The sequence below is a fragment of the Carex rostrata genome, chromosome 11 (assembly GCF_964058835.1).
Source record: "Carex rostrata chromosome 11, lpCarRost1.2, whole genome shotgun sequence".
NCBI classification, from domain to species: domain Eukaryota; kingdom Viridiplantae; phylum Streptophyta; class Magnoliopsida; order Poales; family Cyperaceae; genus Carex; species Carex rostrata.
In genome coordinates, this window is record NC_135928.1 from 2,482,753 (window position 1) to 2,497,694 (window position 14,942).

General features: G+C 34.5%; 2 protein-coding genes across 2 annotated transcripts; one reads left to right on the forward strand and one right to left on the reverse strand.

Moving 5' to 3' along the window:
• Positions 1–474: 474 nt before the first annotated feature.
• Positions 475–3,071, reverse strand: ENT1 (equilibrative nucleotide transporter 1). Its single transcript, XM_078310630.1, has 3 exons — positions 2,425–3,071; positions 1,350–1,716; positions 475–1,051 (listed from the first exon to the last, which is right to left on the reverse strand). The coding sequence occupies exons 1-3, from the start codon at positions 2,984–2,986 to the stop codon at positions 691–693; spliced, it is 1,290 nt and encodes a 429-aa protein (XP_078166756.1). The 5' UTR covers positions 2,987–3,071; the 3' UTR covers positions 475–690.
• A 3,813-nt stretch (positions 3,072–6,884) lies between these two features.
• Positions 6,885–9,517, forward strand: LOC144561756 (UPF0664 stress-induced protein C29B12.11c-like). The gene is made up of 5 exons (XM_078310848.1): positions 6,885–7,079; positions 7,245–7,356; positions 7,728–7,799; positions 8,266–8,486; positions 9,499–9,517. The coding sequence occupies exons 1-5, from the start codon at positions 6,991–6,993 to the stop codon at positions 9,500–9,502; spliced, it is 498 nt and encodes a 165-aa protein (XP_078166974.1). The 5' UTR covers positions 6,885–6,990; the 3' UTR covers positions 9,503–9,517.
• Positions 9,518–14,942: the final 5,425 nt, after the last annotated feature.

The following is a 14,942-nucleotide window of genomic DNA, read 5'->3' on the forward strand; positions in this document are numbered from 1 at the left end:
AATTCTTAAAAATCTTGATATGATTGAGAGCAAAATTATAGAATTTACCTACCCTTATTTCTTAGTAATTTCAGATGTGCCTCTTTCTTCATTAATTTGTACTTCAAAGGAACGGTGAAAAAGATTTATATTGCTCGAATGTCGAAGCCAGAGGGAAGGGAAGATGCATAGTAAATTTTCTGCTCAATGGACGTGGTATATCATTTATTTATTCATTAAGAATATGCATGGTATTTTGTGTACCATGGCCGATGGGTATGTATGGTATTTTTAAGCAGCATATGTTACTCGTAGGTCTAGTAACCATCACCATGTTAACAGTTAATAGGACATATTTTTCTTTTATTTGGTTTATGTATTCATATCATATTAATTAGAACTCAAAACAGCTCCAAAATAATCACGCTACTTATTATTGGTTGAAATATTGTCCTCCTTTATAATGAGAGTGAATTTTAGAAACGAGTGAAAAACTTCATAAACCACTTGATAGATGATCATATAGACTGAATTATATATCGAGCATGTCCTTACAATAACAACAACACTATAAACAACTTTACATGGAAGAACAGCAACAGAGTTGTTAGTCTCGCTACGAAATGTAAAAGTCAATAGATCAGAAACCCAAATTTAACATTTAATGAAACTGCTCTCAAAAGAGCATCTTATATCAGCACTTGAAATGAGTCAAATAACCCAAAACCAAGAAACAAGTGATCCAAACACGAGCCCAATCACCAAAAACAACACTATAGCAATACCGGCTGTCTCAGCATGCTGAATAGGTACAGCTTTTGGTGCCAGGATCATAACGATACCTGTCAGGTAACCATTGGTCAGCCCGAGGAGACATGTGAGAATAGTGACTGGTACCTCAGTACGAAAGAACTGGGGGCCATGCAAACATGCCAAGAAAAGGGGGTAAAAGAGAAGCCGTGCCACACAGCCCGCAATTGCAATATTTGCATTTTCAAGTAGGTAATATGCAGGAAGGACTTTGCCGGCCAAATCAAATATGTTGTAACAGGCAATGAGAATGATCGGATACCTGTTGAGTAATATTTCAGATTTTAGTCCCACATTGTTGGATTTGAAGTGTATAATAATAAAGGTTAAGCCTGGCATTGTTCAAGAAAATCACGTGATCCTGTGTTGGTACAAAAGCAAACTGGAGCAGTCTATTACAAAAAGGCATTATTTAGCTGCTTTATACCAGTGACAATTAGGTATAGACTTGTCAACTCATGGCTGGTTTTGGTTATTATTGGCAGTGATAGCAATTGTTAATCTATTGGCTATTGTACATAGATGTATCTCTACTGGTGGTTTCTTCACTTTCTACTTACCAGTCTTTAAGGGCCTCAGAATGCACATCCTCAGTAATATACCCTGGGAAAATCGACAATGTGACCATATAAATCAGAAAAATCCCAAAACCAAACCACTTGATTCTGCCGATGATGCTCCAAAGAGTAGACCTCCAGGCAGTACCAGTCATTGTATTTCTATCACCTTCTTCTTTCTGGGCTTGTAATTTGATGTTCTTATAGTGTTGTACCACTGGAAGTCTGTCGGCAACATTGTAACATATTACACATATGATCATGATAACTATGCTAACAACGAAGTATAGAATAGCACTCTTTCTCAAGCCAGCTGAGTCCTGTGGGTAAACAGCTTTTGTTATTACTCGTAGAACTGATACGAGTACTCCTGAAATTAATATTCAGTTGGTTAATAAAAGGAAAAATATTTATGTATGGCCCTAAATTAAAAGTTAAAACCTAGCTTGTCAAAAAGTAAACATACAACTGTTTTTTCTTCTTATCCAGATTTAAGACCTTTAGAAAATAGGGCTCCCAGAGATATTTCTGATGTTTATAAGGCCATAGCAGAGGTCCTCTTAATTTGATCATTTTGCAGTAAACATGTGACTTTTTGGAGCTTTCCGACAGTAAACATGTGACTGGTTACAGTAATAGTAAAACAGACTCCACTAATTTTTTAATAGCAAACGTCTTTTCTTTTTGGTGTTTCTTTTGTTTCCAATCTTAAATTATCAGTCTCTACTATATTACCAGATTTGATTTTGTCTGATATATGACTGAAAACAACATTATTTTAATTCTCATGCATGTAATCCTAATAAATAAACCAATTTTAGGTCGGCAAAACCCGTACTGGCACAATCCAGATTCGAGATCTCACTGCCTCCATCCTGATTGTTAAGCTTCTTTTATGTTCAGTTGCACAATTGAGGCAGAATTGAGACATAAATGACACTTAATTAATGAAAGCTGACCTCAATTATTAGATGAACCAAATTGGGGGAAAAAAATTGATTGATACAGTTGAACAATCAGTGAGTCACATTTGGCAACTACCTAAACCTGAGGGCTTCCACCTATCTAAATTTCTCACCCGATGCGGCGGTCCCGGCCACAGTTGCCTGCATGTACCGCTCTGGCAACTCCCCAGCTGATCCAATTACCCCTCCCTGCACCAATGCATCAGCAACACCACAGAGCACCGTAGCAGCAACCGTCACATCATATCCCGGGTACATCCTCTGCCTCCCCTTGACATATACCGCATCCATGACAGGCACGATTATTAAAGCGAGTGTGAATAGAGAAAGCCCGGAGTTGATCCGGAGCGAGGCGCTGGATTTATGGGCATATGCCACGATAAAGAGAAGAGGTATGAAGCAAGAGAACATGTACGAGACCGAGAAGACGCGGTCGACAGGGACTGCAGGATAAAGGTAGGTGAAGTAATCGACGGCCGTGATGAAGGCGTTCCAAGGGATGAGGAACCCCGCGCCGAGTGTGAAGTAGATGAGGTAGCCGATGGAGAAGTAGTCTTGCGGGGGTTCTGATTCCAGTCGGATCTCGGATTCGGATTCATGATCCACAGGGGATGGGGTGAGGAGGCGCTTGCGCTCATCCGAAATGGAAATGGAGGTTGTGTCTTCTTCTCCCATTGTGATTTGTTGTTAAACGGGAGAGGGAGACGGGAAATGGAAAGCGTGATTGGTATGATTTATCTCGGAGGAAAGCAATAATGAGAGGAGTAACAACTATTCAAGAGAAGAGAGAAAGGGAAGGAGATGGTATTCTCCATTTCATTACAACAAAACAGTTAATCCATGCCACTTGACTTGAGAGGTGTAAGGAAAAAAATGTTTAATTAATACAGATCTAACTAAGTGAATCAATTATACTATTATTATACTACAATTTAAGATTTGTAAGGATATGAATGGCCGAGAGGTAACCGTAACAGGATAATTGCGTGACATTAACGTGCAAGCAACTGGAGAAGATGGAATCAGAAAATAAAAAACTCACTCGCACGTTTCTACGACTGCGTACCAATTATTGATGCAGTGATCCGGTGAGGCGGTAATTGTGAAAATTCGGGTCAAAAAAGGGAGGCGTACAAGTTAAGTAGTGAACACAAGCTCTTGAAATTTATTAGTGAGTACGGAAAATATCTTCCACTTCAGAAACTTAATTATCAGCTGCGTTGTTGTCTCCTTCTGTTGGTTAATCAAGAAAATGAGAAGCTCTTTATGACAATTAGTCTATTTTTATTAGCAAACCTATATCTTTTAAATTTTATTTTATATTGTACGAGTAGAGTGAAAAGACTTAAAACACTTTATTATAGTTCAAACAATCTATTCTAGCGCTCAACATGATATTCGTATTAAAATATATTTAGAGACGAAATTTTATATTTTTAAATCGTTTTTACTGTTTTTTATATAAGTATAAAATTACTATTTTAAAAAAAAAATTCTGGACTATCCGAAAGCAGAAAATAAATTGAACATTTGAATCGAAAAAGTCAAAAGGCAAATAAAAAATTATTGTCAAGAGAAGTGTAAAATTGACCTTTTAATTGTGCAATTAAATACATGACTAAAATTTTAATTAATATCGCTAATATAGAAGACATGTGCATTTAAGAAAGGTCCTTACCCAACAGTACTATTGGCAAAAAAAAAATAGAGAGCGACATGTCAAATTTTGTCTATATACATTTGTTCATGTCTCAGATGTTGACTCTTTAATTGCGTGATATTTCAGTGCGATAAATATCTTGTACATATTGCTGGGGGCTAAAATTTGAAACACCCAATTCGAAACGCTGAATAATCAGCGGTTTGCTTCATGTAGAAAATAATTTATCATTATTGTACGAAATGAGATATAGAAAATTTATTGTTATAAATTTTATTTATTTTTCTAAATGTTATAAATGAGAAAAATTAGGGACAATTAGTTCATTGGAATTTTTTTTTCCCGAATACTTCAATTTAGGGGTGGCAAAAAAACTCATAGTTTGTGGATCAATCGTGACTTGCTCGCTAACAGTTTGTTCGTTAGTGGACCGAGTTATTAACGAGCTAGTTCGTCACTATCGGTCTCAAATTAACAAGTTTGAGCTGGGCTTAGCTCGCTTGTGAGCCCGCTTAGTCCAGATATGAATTTGTAAATTTATACGAATTTGCTTGAATTTAGTATGCATGAATTTATTTGAGTGAGACTATGGTACATTGCAATGCGCAAATCGGTCTGTGCATTGATTCATATCTCCGTTTTTATGTAAATATCTTAATATTTTATATCTTCATAAAAATTTAACATTTTTTATTTTATTCTTTTTTATTCATTAAATTTGTTATTTAAATAAATATATCTCTTCATTTCAATATGAGTTGTTAATTACTTGAAATTAACAAGAGGACTGAATTGAATAACATAGAAAAAAAGAGATGCTTCATCTTCTTCAACTTTTCAAATGGAGTTGTTCCTTTTGTTATATTGTTGGAGTTTATAATCTCATCTAGTGTGGGAAAAATGACACAGTAGAGCCGGCTTCGTCATGGAATGACACAGTTACGGCATGGAACGACACGTGTGTCATTTACGTACCGTGACTTGTGTGTTCCGTGCCATGACCATCTCTTGAAACTTTGGCACGGTACGGCATGTAGTCACGCGAGTCACGTGTAATTAGAACCATTAGATATTGATTAAATGATAAATCTTGAATAAACTAGTTTAAATTATGATTAAATAGTCACGCGAGTTACGTGAGGCACGTTTGGGCACGGCATGACTCACATAGCGTGATCATTCGCGTGCCGTGACCACCCCTTGATATTTTAGTCACAGCATGTGAAAAATTAACATGATCACGGCACGACACAAGATCAAAGTCACAGCATGTTAGTCATGATACAACACGACATGACACGCTTTTTCCACTCTAAATTTCTCATCTTATTCCTCTTTTAGTTCGGTGAAGTTTACAATCACATCTCTAATTGTTTTCCTTTCTTAAATTGATGATGTTTAGCTACAACACTCTGTGGTAGTTTGGTGAATAAAATAACCTAGGTTATATTTTGTAAGCCTAGTTTATTTGAAGGCACAAAACATTTAAATTTCGTTACAGTAGTTAACTATATTCGATCGTCTTCTGGATGTGTGTATCTCTAGGTTTGTTTTCTCATTGAGGATAGATTTTATTAATTTTGGAGCAATTACATGTAATCTTTAGAGCTATTAAAATTTTCTTTTTCATGCTCCAATTTTATAACTCATGACCCCTAGATTCAGGTACCGTATCTGGCGCGGTACACATCTTTTCTGAAAATCTTGAATCCAAATGCAGAATAATTTATTATTAATTATTTTTTAATCTATCTTTTATGTACAGACATATAGTTCTAATATATTATATATGCAGAAAAAATAGAAGTTCTTAGAGCATATGAATTTTGAATAATTGCAGTTTTTAGTTTTTAACTAATTTAATAATTTAACATATATTTAGCATTAAGAATAGTTCAAGCTATGTTAAAAAATTCAATCAAAGTAATACCCGGAGAAGTTCAAAGCTTACAAAATAGAAACCTGACATTATCCACAGAATTATACCAGGAGACGTGCAAAGCTTACAAAATAGAAACCTGACATTATTCACAGAATTATACCAGTAAAAGTGCAAAGCTTACAAAATAGAAACCTAACATTATCCACAAGTTCCAACACATAGTCTCAATTGTTAAGTGAATAATTTGCCGGAAAATAAGAAAACTATGAAGTTGATTATATTGCAAATTAATTTTATCCTCTTCTTTAATTTGGAGAAGGATAGATAATAAAATGCTGTACAATACCAAGGAACAAAGGAAACCTAAATTGATAGCCCAAATTCTAAGTTCATGAATTAATGTAGAACAAATGAGAAAATAATTAAGCCCTTTAATTTACTACCTATCAGAACTTGTAACAAGACCTTATGAAAATAAGAAATTGTTAAGACAACAAGCGTTACAAAGTATTCATTACTAGTGACTTTAAAGAGGTAATTTCTGAAGTTCCCGTGCTTGACATCAGAAATTACTGAATCTTTGCAAAGCTTATTAGTTGTTTTGGATGATTATTAAGGTCAATGGTTGTGTCTTCAAGTAGCAAAGGCCTGTCAGTGCAAATATGAAATGTATATTATTAGAAAGAGAGAGGGAAAGAGAGAGAAGGGAGATGCCAAAGAAAGAAAAGGAGCGTCCCCTTCGTTAGTCTTGAGTGGCTAGGTCTTAAATTAGCGACAGGATCATGACAAAGAAAGCAAATAATTTTTTTTTGTTTTTGTCTCTTGTTCAATTCAATCTTTTTGCTAATTTAAAAGGACAACTCCATTCATAATGAAGGAGTATATTTGTCTAAATGACAAATTCAAAGTGAATAAAAGGAGATAAAAGAAAGAATGTTAAATTTCTATAGTAATATTGGATATTAAGATGATTTTACGGAAACTTTGACTATTTTAAAAGTTTACATGGGTACACTATAAATTTTCCCAAAAACAAAACACCGAGAAGACTACATGCTAGGCAGTAGGCGCCGACTGATCTATTGTCCAGGATCCTAAACTTCTCTTCCAAGAAAACTGGCAGAGAACCCGCAGCTGATGGAAAACGTGATCCCAGTGGCCTTCGGCGGAGAGATCTTCGTCCTTGCCAGAGATGGCGTAGAATTCGAAATCGACAAGATCCCTGGGTTCTCTTTTCTTCTTCTCTCTAGTTTTTTTTTTTTTGGTGGCTTTACTGAGTTTTCATGATCCATATCAAGGAGGTGAAGTAATCTCTGCGAGCTTGGATTTCAGAAATTATTGTGAGGGATTGTTATACCAATGTTTATATTTCTCCTTGAATTAATTGGCAGGGTTCCAAGTGGACATGTGAAAGCACGGGGAATTATATACTTGTCTAATATAAGGATGGTTTTTGTTGCTAGTCAACCTGTTGGCAATTTTTCTGCTTTTGACATGCCTCTGGTGAGTGAATAAAGTCTCTCTCTGGCATTTTCATTAAACGCCAATTTGTTGTTTTCATTTTTCATAAGAAAATTACTTCTAGAAGTACAATAGTTGATAAGTACTACTAGGAATATTTCACTACCCAATTTTTCGACTTCAGTTTTGTTTCAGCATCAGGTCAATTTCATTTTCAAAATTTTGAAACTTTGATACGATTTTACTATATAGTTAATTTAGACTAAATACTATGAATACTATAAAATTGACCCCTATATTTTTTGTGAAAATTTTATATAATCGATCCTCATACAAAACTTCTGAGGCTTAACCCCATAACTTGGAAGTTTGCCTCTGCCCTCGCTGATAATATTTCTTCTGTGCTTATGCAGCTGTCTGTGCATGGAGAAAAGTTCAACCAACCACTATTTTTCTGCAACAACATCTCTGGTTTTGTGGAGTCTGTAAGCGTTTTGCCATTGAATCTATCAAATTATAATAGAAACATGATTTACATAGATTCCTAGAAAATGTTTGTTTATCAAACTATCGGCCAACATATATATCTTAGCACTTGCTTGTACCAAACTCAAGGAGCAAGTCACTAATTAGGTTTGATGGATCCATTTTTTAAATGAGATCTGCACCGTTACTACCAGTCTACCACTACTTGTGCTGACATGGCAAAGCCATGAAGCAAATTATGCTCTTTTTTTACCAGTATTTTTTTTTGTTCTTGTTAGTCTATTTGACATGAAGCAAATTATGCTGTTTTTATACCAGTAATTTTTTTTTGATTCTGGCTAGTCTATTATATTTGCGATTGTTGAATAGCGTGTTTAATATTCTTGTTTTGTTTACTTAAATTAGGCAGTTTAGCTAATCCATGTATTTTCCATCCACACCTGGATATTTAAAAATAATAACCAGGTTGTACCAGATAACCAGCATAGAGCACTCTATTCGACCCATTCCTTCAAAATATTGTTCAAGGAAGGAGGTTGCGGTACCTTTGTCACTCTCTTTTTCAATTTGATCGCATCAGTGCGACAGTACAACCAGGGACATTCAGCTGCTCAGCATGATGCAGCTCCACGTGTCGATCCGCTACAGGCTTCTCAAACTCCTTTTGATGACATGATGCACCATGTGTGAGTGTTCATTTCCTTGCTTCCTAATTTTTGAAACTCAAGTAATATTTCACTTCTCACTCGGTTACTTGAGAGGTTATGATCACAAGTCAAAAATTGACAAGTCTTAATATATTCCCATCAATTCAGCGTTTACTTCCCGTAAAAAATGCCAACTAATTTATCGTTATTGTATTAAATGAGATTTATAAAATTTATTGGTATAAAATATTTTGTTCTAAATATTATAAATGAAGAAAATAGGGACATTGCTCCTTGGAAGCAAAATCCTCCAATTACATCCATGTGACGTCAGGAGCAAAATCAAACTTTCAAATTATAGAAATAAAATGTGAATGAATGTCAATCATATAAAAGTTTCATGTAACACGTGAGGTTCAATTTTATAATACATATAGCATTTTACTCTAAACTATATAAAAATAATGTATAAATACAAAAAGTTAAAGATTAATGGGAGTCATATGACCCTGCCTGGCTAGGGGTGTAAACGGATCAAATATTATCCAATTTTTATCGGATCCGAATATGAAAAATTACTTGAGCTATCCAATCAGTATCTTATCTGAGACTATTCGCATTTGTATCTGTATCTGAAAAATATAACTATAATGTTATGTTTTGACCCAAATTGTTATTCGGGCCCATTGGACTATGTATGTTTATCTTATTGCATATGTATAGATTTTTTGTAAGAGAGAGAATTAAGTCTAATACAAATCACTTTGAGTTGTCTCTTTGTATGTTGCTCTCTTTCTCTTCTCAAACCCTAGAAACCCTAAGATATAAGAATACGGTTTGATCACTGACTATTCGTATCCGATCCGTTTATACTCTAAGCCACAACAAAAGTACCATTTGCTCTTAAACTGATTTATTAAGTTGCATATATACCAATGAATTATTACTTATATTTTGTTTTTTTTATCATACCAATAATTTATTAATTGTATTTTTAGTCGCATAGCATTGTTATATGATATTGCTAAGGAAGTAGAAACATAAAATGCAGCTGATTCAGAAGAAGATGATCATGAAGAAGATGAAGTCGCACTATCGTTGATGCAATTGGTTCAAGTCTCTCTTTTTTCTTAATCCTAGCTATATGCTTAAAAAAAATAAGGTTAACTTATTATGAAAATATTAGATCTAACATATGATTGAAAAAAATATATTAAGATGTTTTTTTTTTAAATGTACATCAGTAATTTATTTTTAATTAATTATCTGAATGATATATCCATATTTATATATGTATATGTATTTATATTTGTAACAGAAAAATTATAACGGATCAGAATACAGTTTGTTTCTGATTTGTCCATGTGTATCTGCCTGTGTGAAACAATTCCGTTTATCGGATGAACTTAAATATTTACTGCAGAATATGAGTCATAAAATCATAGACAAAACTATACAAGTTATAGAATCATAGACACAACTAGCCGGAGGCTGCGTTTTGCTCCGTCAATTGCTTTTGAAGGCATATGGTATATATGTTTGGTTGGATTGAGAACAAATTATTTTTGGAATTAGGCTATTCGGAATAGCCTATTCTTTGATTGGATTAAAATAGCTAGAATAGTTAATCTAAATTTTTTGTCTTATTAGAATACGTTATTCCTAAGAGTTTTAAGATTTAGCTATTATAATAAGACAAACAATAGCTATTTTTGATTTAGCTATCTAACTATTCTTATTTTGTGACCAAAGCGTATTTATAGAGAATTGTACGTTGAAAGTTTATAATATAAGTTATGTACAACTGAAATTAGAGAGTTCTATATACATGTTACAAAAACTACGTATATATCTGATGTAGTTATACTTGAACATAACAAAAACGGTACAGTCGAGAGCATTTTATGCATAGAAGCATGCTGTTTTTTTTTTGTAACAAATTCTTCAAACATAGATTTTGGTGTATACAAAATTAATGGGCGCAAGTGTTTTGTCGATAGGTTTGCCAACACAAAATAATATTTACAACTAACAAAATATGTGATTTTGCCTTTTCTTTAATTTCTTCCTTCTCTTTTCTTTTGCTGGTCTCTCCACCGCGCAAAAATAGTGTGCTTATTTCCAACGAGTCCGGATCAATGTACTGTTTGAGTTTCAAATCGGACTATCCGATCACAATTTGGACCTATCAGATCCAAACCTATGATGCACGGCCCCTTTTAAGGTTTCTATTAGTATATAACGAACGGATTAGATCCAAATTCAAGAATTAAGATATAATTCTCTTTCCAGCTTCTTCAATTACATCCTTCCTGAAACGATTCCGTTTATTGGATAAATGGATAATTCGGACATAAAATAATTGGGGTCCACTAACTATCCTCCAGTCAATTTTTCTCATTCATCTCCCAGTTAATAACTACTTGTGGAGACCGTTAACTAACTGTACTTCATTAATTACTTGGGGACCACCTAATATTTGATAGATTTTATAACTAGCGCGTAAGTGTTAATATATAATATATAAAGTATTCATACCTAAGATACCAAGTATTTCGAAAAAAAACTGGACACATTGACACATCTTTTACGCGTTTTTAGAGTTGATTTTTTTTCTCCGTTCAATCTCATCAATATTTCTGATGGTCTGTGAGGAAATTTGCAAATATAAAACTATAGACGTCTTCTACGTAATTTTCTCTTTCAAATGAGAACTATGATAATGTACTTTCGGGTTGTCCGTCGTGCAAGTATTCATACCTTGTCATGCAAGTATTCATACATCGTCGTGAATACCTTGTTGTGTAAGTATTCATATCTTGTTAAACAAGTATTCATATCTCGTGATGCATGTGTATATAATTCATTTCTGAAGTATTTGTACCTAACATATTTTATTATTTTTTTTTTCATATGACACAAGATGACGTCTGAAAATATTTAATATTAAGTAGTGCAAGTATTTATACATCGTCATGCAAGTGTAAATAGTTCATATGTCAAGTGTTAGTAACTAACATAATTTATGAATTTTTTATTTTTATTTCCATATGGCACGGGATGATGTATGAAAGTATTAATTTCAAATATTGCAAGTATTCATACATTGTCATGCAAATGTCAATAGTTTATGTATTAAGAGTTTTATCTAAAATATTTTATCAACAGCTTTTCTTTTGGTATCAGATGACGTTTGAAAGTACTAATGTAAAGTATGCAAGTATTCATACCTCCTCATGCAAGTATTCATACCTCCTCATGTAAGTGTAAATAGTTCATGTATCAAGTATATGTATCTAACAAATTCTATTTTTTTTTCATATGATATTAGATGATACCTGAAAGTATTAATATCAAGTATTGTAAGTATTTATATTTATAGCTAAAGTATGAATTATTACGTTGAAAAGTATCTTAATTTAATTTTTTTACCTAATATATTTCTAAAATATTTCTAAAAAAAATTGCATACAAATATAAATACCCATGCGCGCAAGTATTAATATATAATGTATCAAGTATTCATATCTAAGATATCAAGTATTTATGTTAAAAATATTAATATCTAAAATTTTAAATATTCATATTTCATGTGTAAGTATAAATTTTTATGTTGTAAAGTAACTTAAATTAATTAATATGTTTGGTACTTCTACGTATTGATAGGTAATGAGAAAAATATTCATACTTATATCTGAAATATGAACTATTGTGTTGTAAAGTATGTTAGTTTAATATTTTTTTACAAATAATTATGCATAAAACAAAAAAACAAACCATAAAATCAAAAACAAATAAACTCATGCATCATCAACAGTATTTATTCCCAAGAACTTTATTTATAGCAAGACTTTTATTTAGAGCATACAAAAACTTAAAAAAAAATTGATAAATAATTGTTCGCGTGAAAGCGCAACGCAAGTTTCGGTACGCTTGGGAGCGTACCTTTTAAAACCGCGGTTACACCTTCCGATTAGGGTTGCAAGTGCACAACCCTATCGAGGAGTATAATCGGGTATCGATCCACAGGGACGGTTTCTTTATCTAGAATCTACTTATCTCGACTAAAGACTAGAAGTGAGAAAGATGGAGTTTTGGTACTTAATCTTCCTAAAGAATCAACTCAAACAATCAAACAATGCAATAGAATAGTAACTGTGCAAGTAAAGGTATAAACTGTGTTTTGATTTAGGATAAAAGATGTTTCAAGGGTTTCAGACTTCATCTCTGATTTGCCTCTAGTGGTACGGGTCTTACCAAGTTGGTACGGCTAGGCCGCACCAACCTGGTCCGACCAAGCCGAGTGGGGCTTGGTACGGGTAGGCCGCACCACTCTTGTAAGACCCGTACTGATTTACCAGAACAGAGCTTACAAGTTCGAGTTGATGCATTTCTTGCTGGTACCTTGTATTAAACTCTTGAGAAAGGTTCAATTGACCATACCTAAGGTTCCTAAACCTCAACTCTCGTTTGTTGGTTCAAGATCTAGGTTTTGGAGTCAATTCTTCACCTTCTAGGGTTTCTAAACCTCAACTCTCGTGTTTTGGTCCAGATCCTCTAGTTGATTGATTGGAGATCTAAGGTATCATCTAATCTGTCAATTAGGGGAGAATTCAACCTTTCGGCTTCAATTCGAACAAGTCTACCTAAAGGGATTGGTTTGGTTGAGAGAAGGCAATGGTCACATAACCTTGTTAGGGTTGATCTACCACTATAGGCACACCATATGCAATCACAGAAAGACAAATCAATCAAGACAAGCAAATACACAATCAACACAATCAAAAGAGTTCATACAAGATCCAAATCAAGAAAAGCAACACAAATCAAGAAAATCCATCTACAAACCCTAGAAACAATGATTTACTACTCACAAGTCATGGATCTGTCCAGAAATACAAGTAAAGAGATAAAGAGAGGCATGATAGAACTAGATCGAAGATCGGATGTGGAGAAGAGGTTGATCCGTCGATTTTCGCCTCTTCTTCTTCCTTCTTCTTCTCTCCTTGCTCCTTTGCTCTCTTTCTCTCTTTCTCTGAGCTCTCAATCTGGAATGGAATGTGGATCCCGAAAATGGAGAGATCCCTCGCTTTAAATAGCCTCTGCCAAGATTTGAATTCTGTCAGGCGGCATCTATGTACGGCCCGTACCAAAGTGGTACGGCTAGGCCGTACAAGATGGGAGGGAGGCTGGATCGGCTGTCTGGTAAGGGCCGTACCAAACCTGGTAAGGGCCGTACCAAGCCTGGTAAGGCTAGGCCGAACAAGATGGGAGAAAGGCTGGATCGGCTAAGTCTGGTATGGCCTGTACCAAACTTGGTAAGGGTCGTACCAGGGAGTCCAAAAACGTCGTTTCTTCGTGTATTTTGCTCCAATCCTGCAGAAAACAAACAAACTCTCAGCAGTACCAAATTCTAAGGATATATCAATGAAATGCACATGATTTTGACAATTTAGAACGTGAATTTGGTACGAAATCAAGTCAAATATAGGCTAAATATGCGAGGTATCAATAATCTCTCATTTATTTATGGTAAACTAAAAGAATGACCAAATATTTTCACATAAGTTATCAAATAGGACAATACAATCACTACAAAATGCATATTTGTTCGTTAAGTTAAAAAATTAACAATAATACAATATAAATATCAGATCTACAAATCTATCAAATCTAAAGCTAAAATCAATCAATTCAACTAAATAATCTTTTTGATTCAGTTAACGAACATTGTCATCCAGTCAGCTAGATACTTCATCACATAAATGATGCAAAAACTCAATTAGATTGAACATTTTTTGAAAGAGAAAAATAAATCATACAGAAACCCATGAAAGTGTGGTTCTTTTTGGTTCAGAGAGATGTGGGCGGCTGGATCGATCTGAGCAGACTGCACAGAGAATAGTCTCCGGTGGCGGTCGTTGCCTCTGAAGAACGGCCTCTAGAGGGTGTGATAAGCATCTCCTACTAAGTCGTCGCCGTCGCTGCTGAAGAACGGCCTCCGGTGGTGGCCGCCGCTGAGTCGAAAAAGGCATCGAAATCATTCTCGTAGTGAAGGATTGAAGTGAGAAAAGGAATGGAGAAGAGATCTCTCATCTCCTCTTGAGCTGCGGCCACTGAAGAACGGCCTCCGGTGGTAGTCGCCGTTGAGTCGAAATAGACATTGAAATAGAAAATAGAGATCATGGCTTTCAATCAAAGGGCCTGACGCTCCCTCCTTTGGGAAGTACCTCAATTGTGTTTTTATTTCATCCCATATCATTTTAAATTTGACTCAGACAGAGAATCGTGAAGAACAAGAAAGAGGAAGAGAGGGGCTAGAGGAAAAAGAAAGAGAGAGGCGTAAGAATGAAAAAGGAAAGAGAGATCCATACAAACAGTTAGATCGCATTGACTAGGTTGACGGGGGAAATTGGGGGAAATGAGACGGGGGATAAAAATCTTTATTCAAAATAATATACTGTGTATGAGTAACATTAACATCAGATACAATTA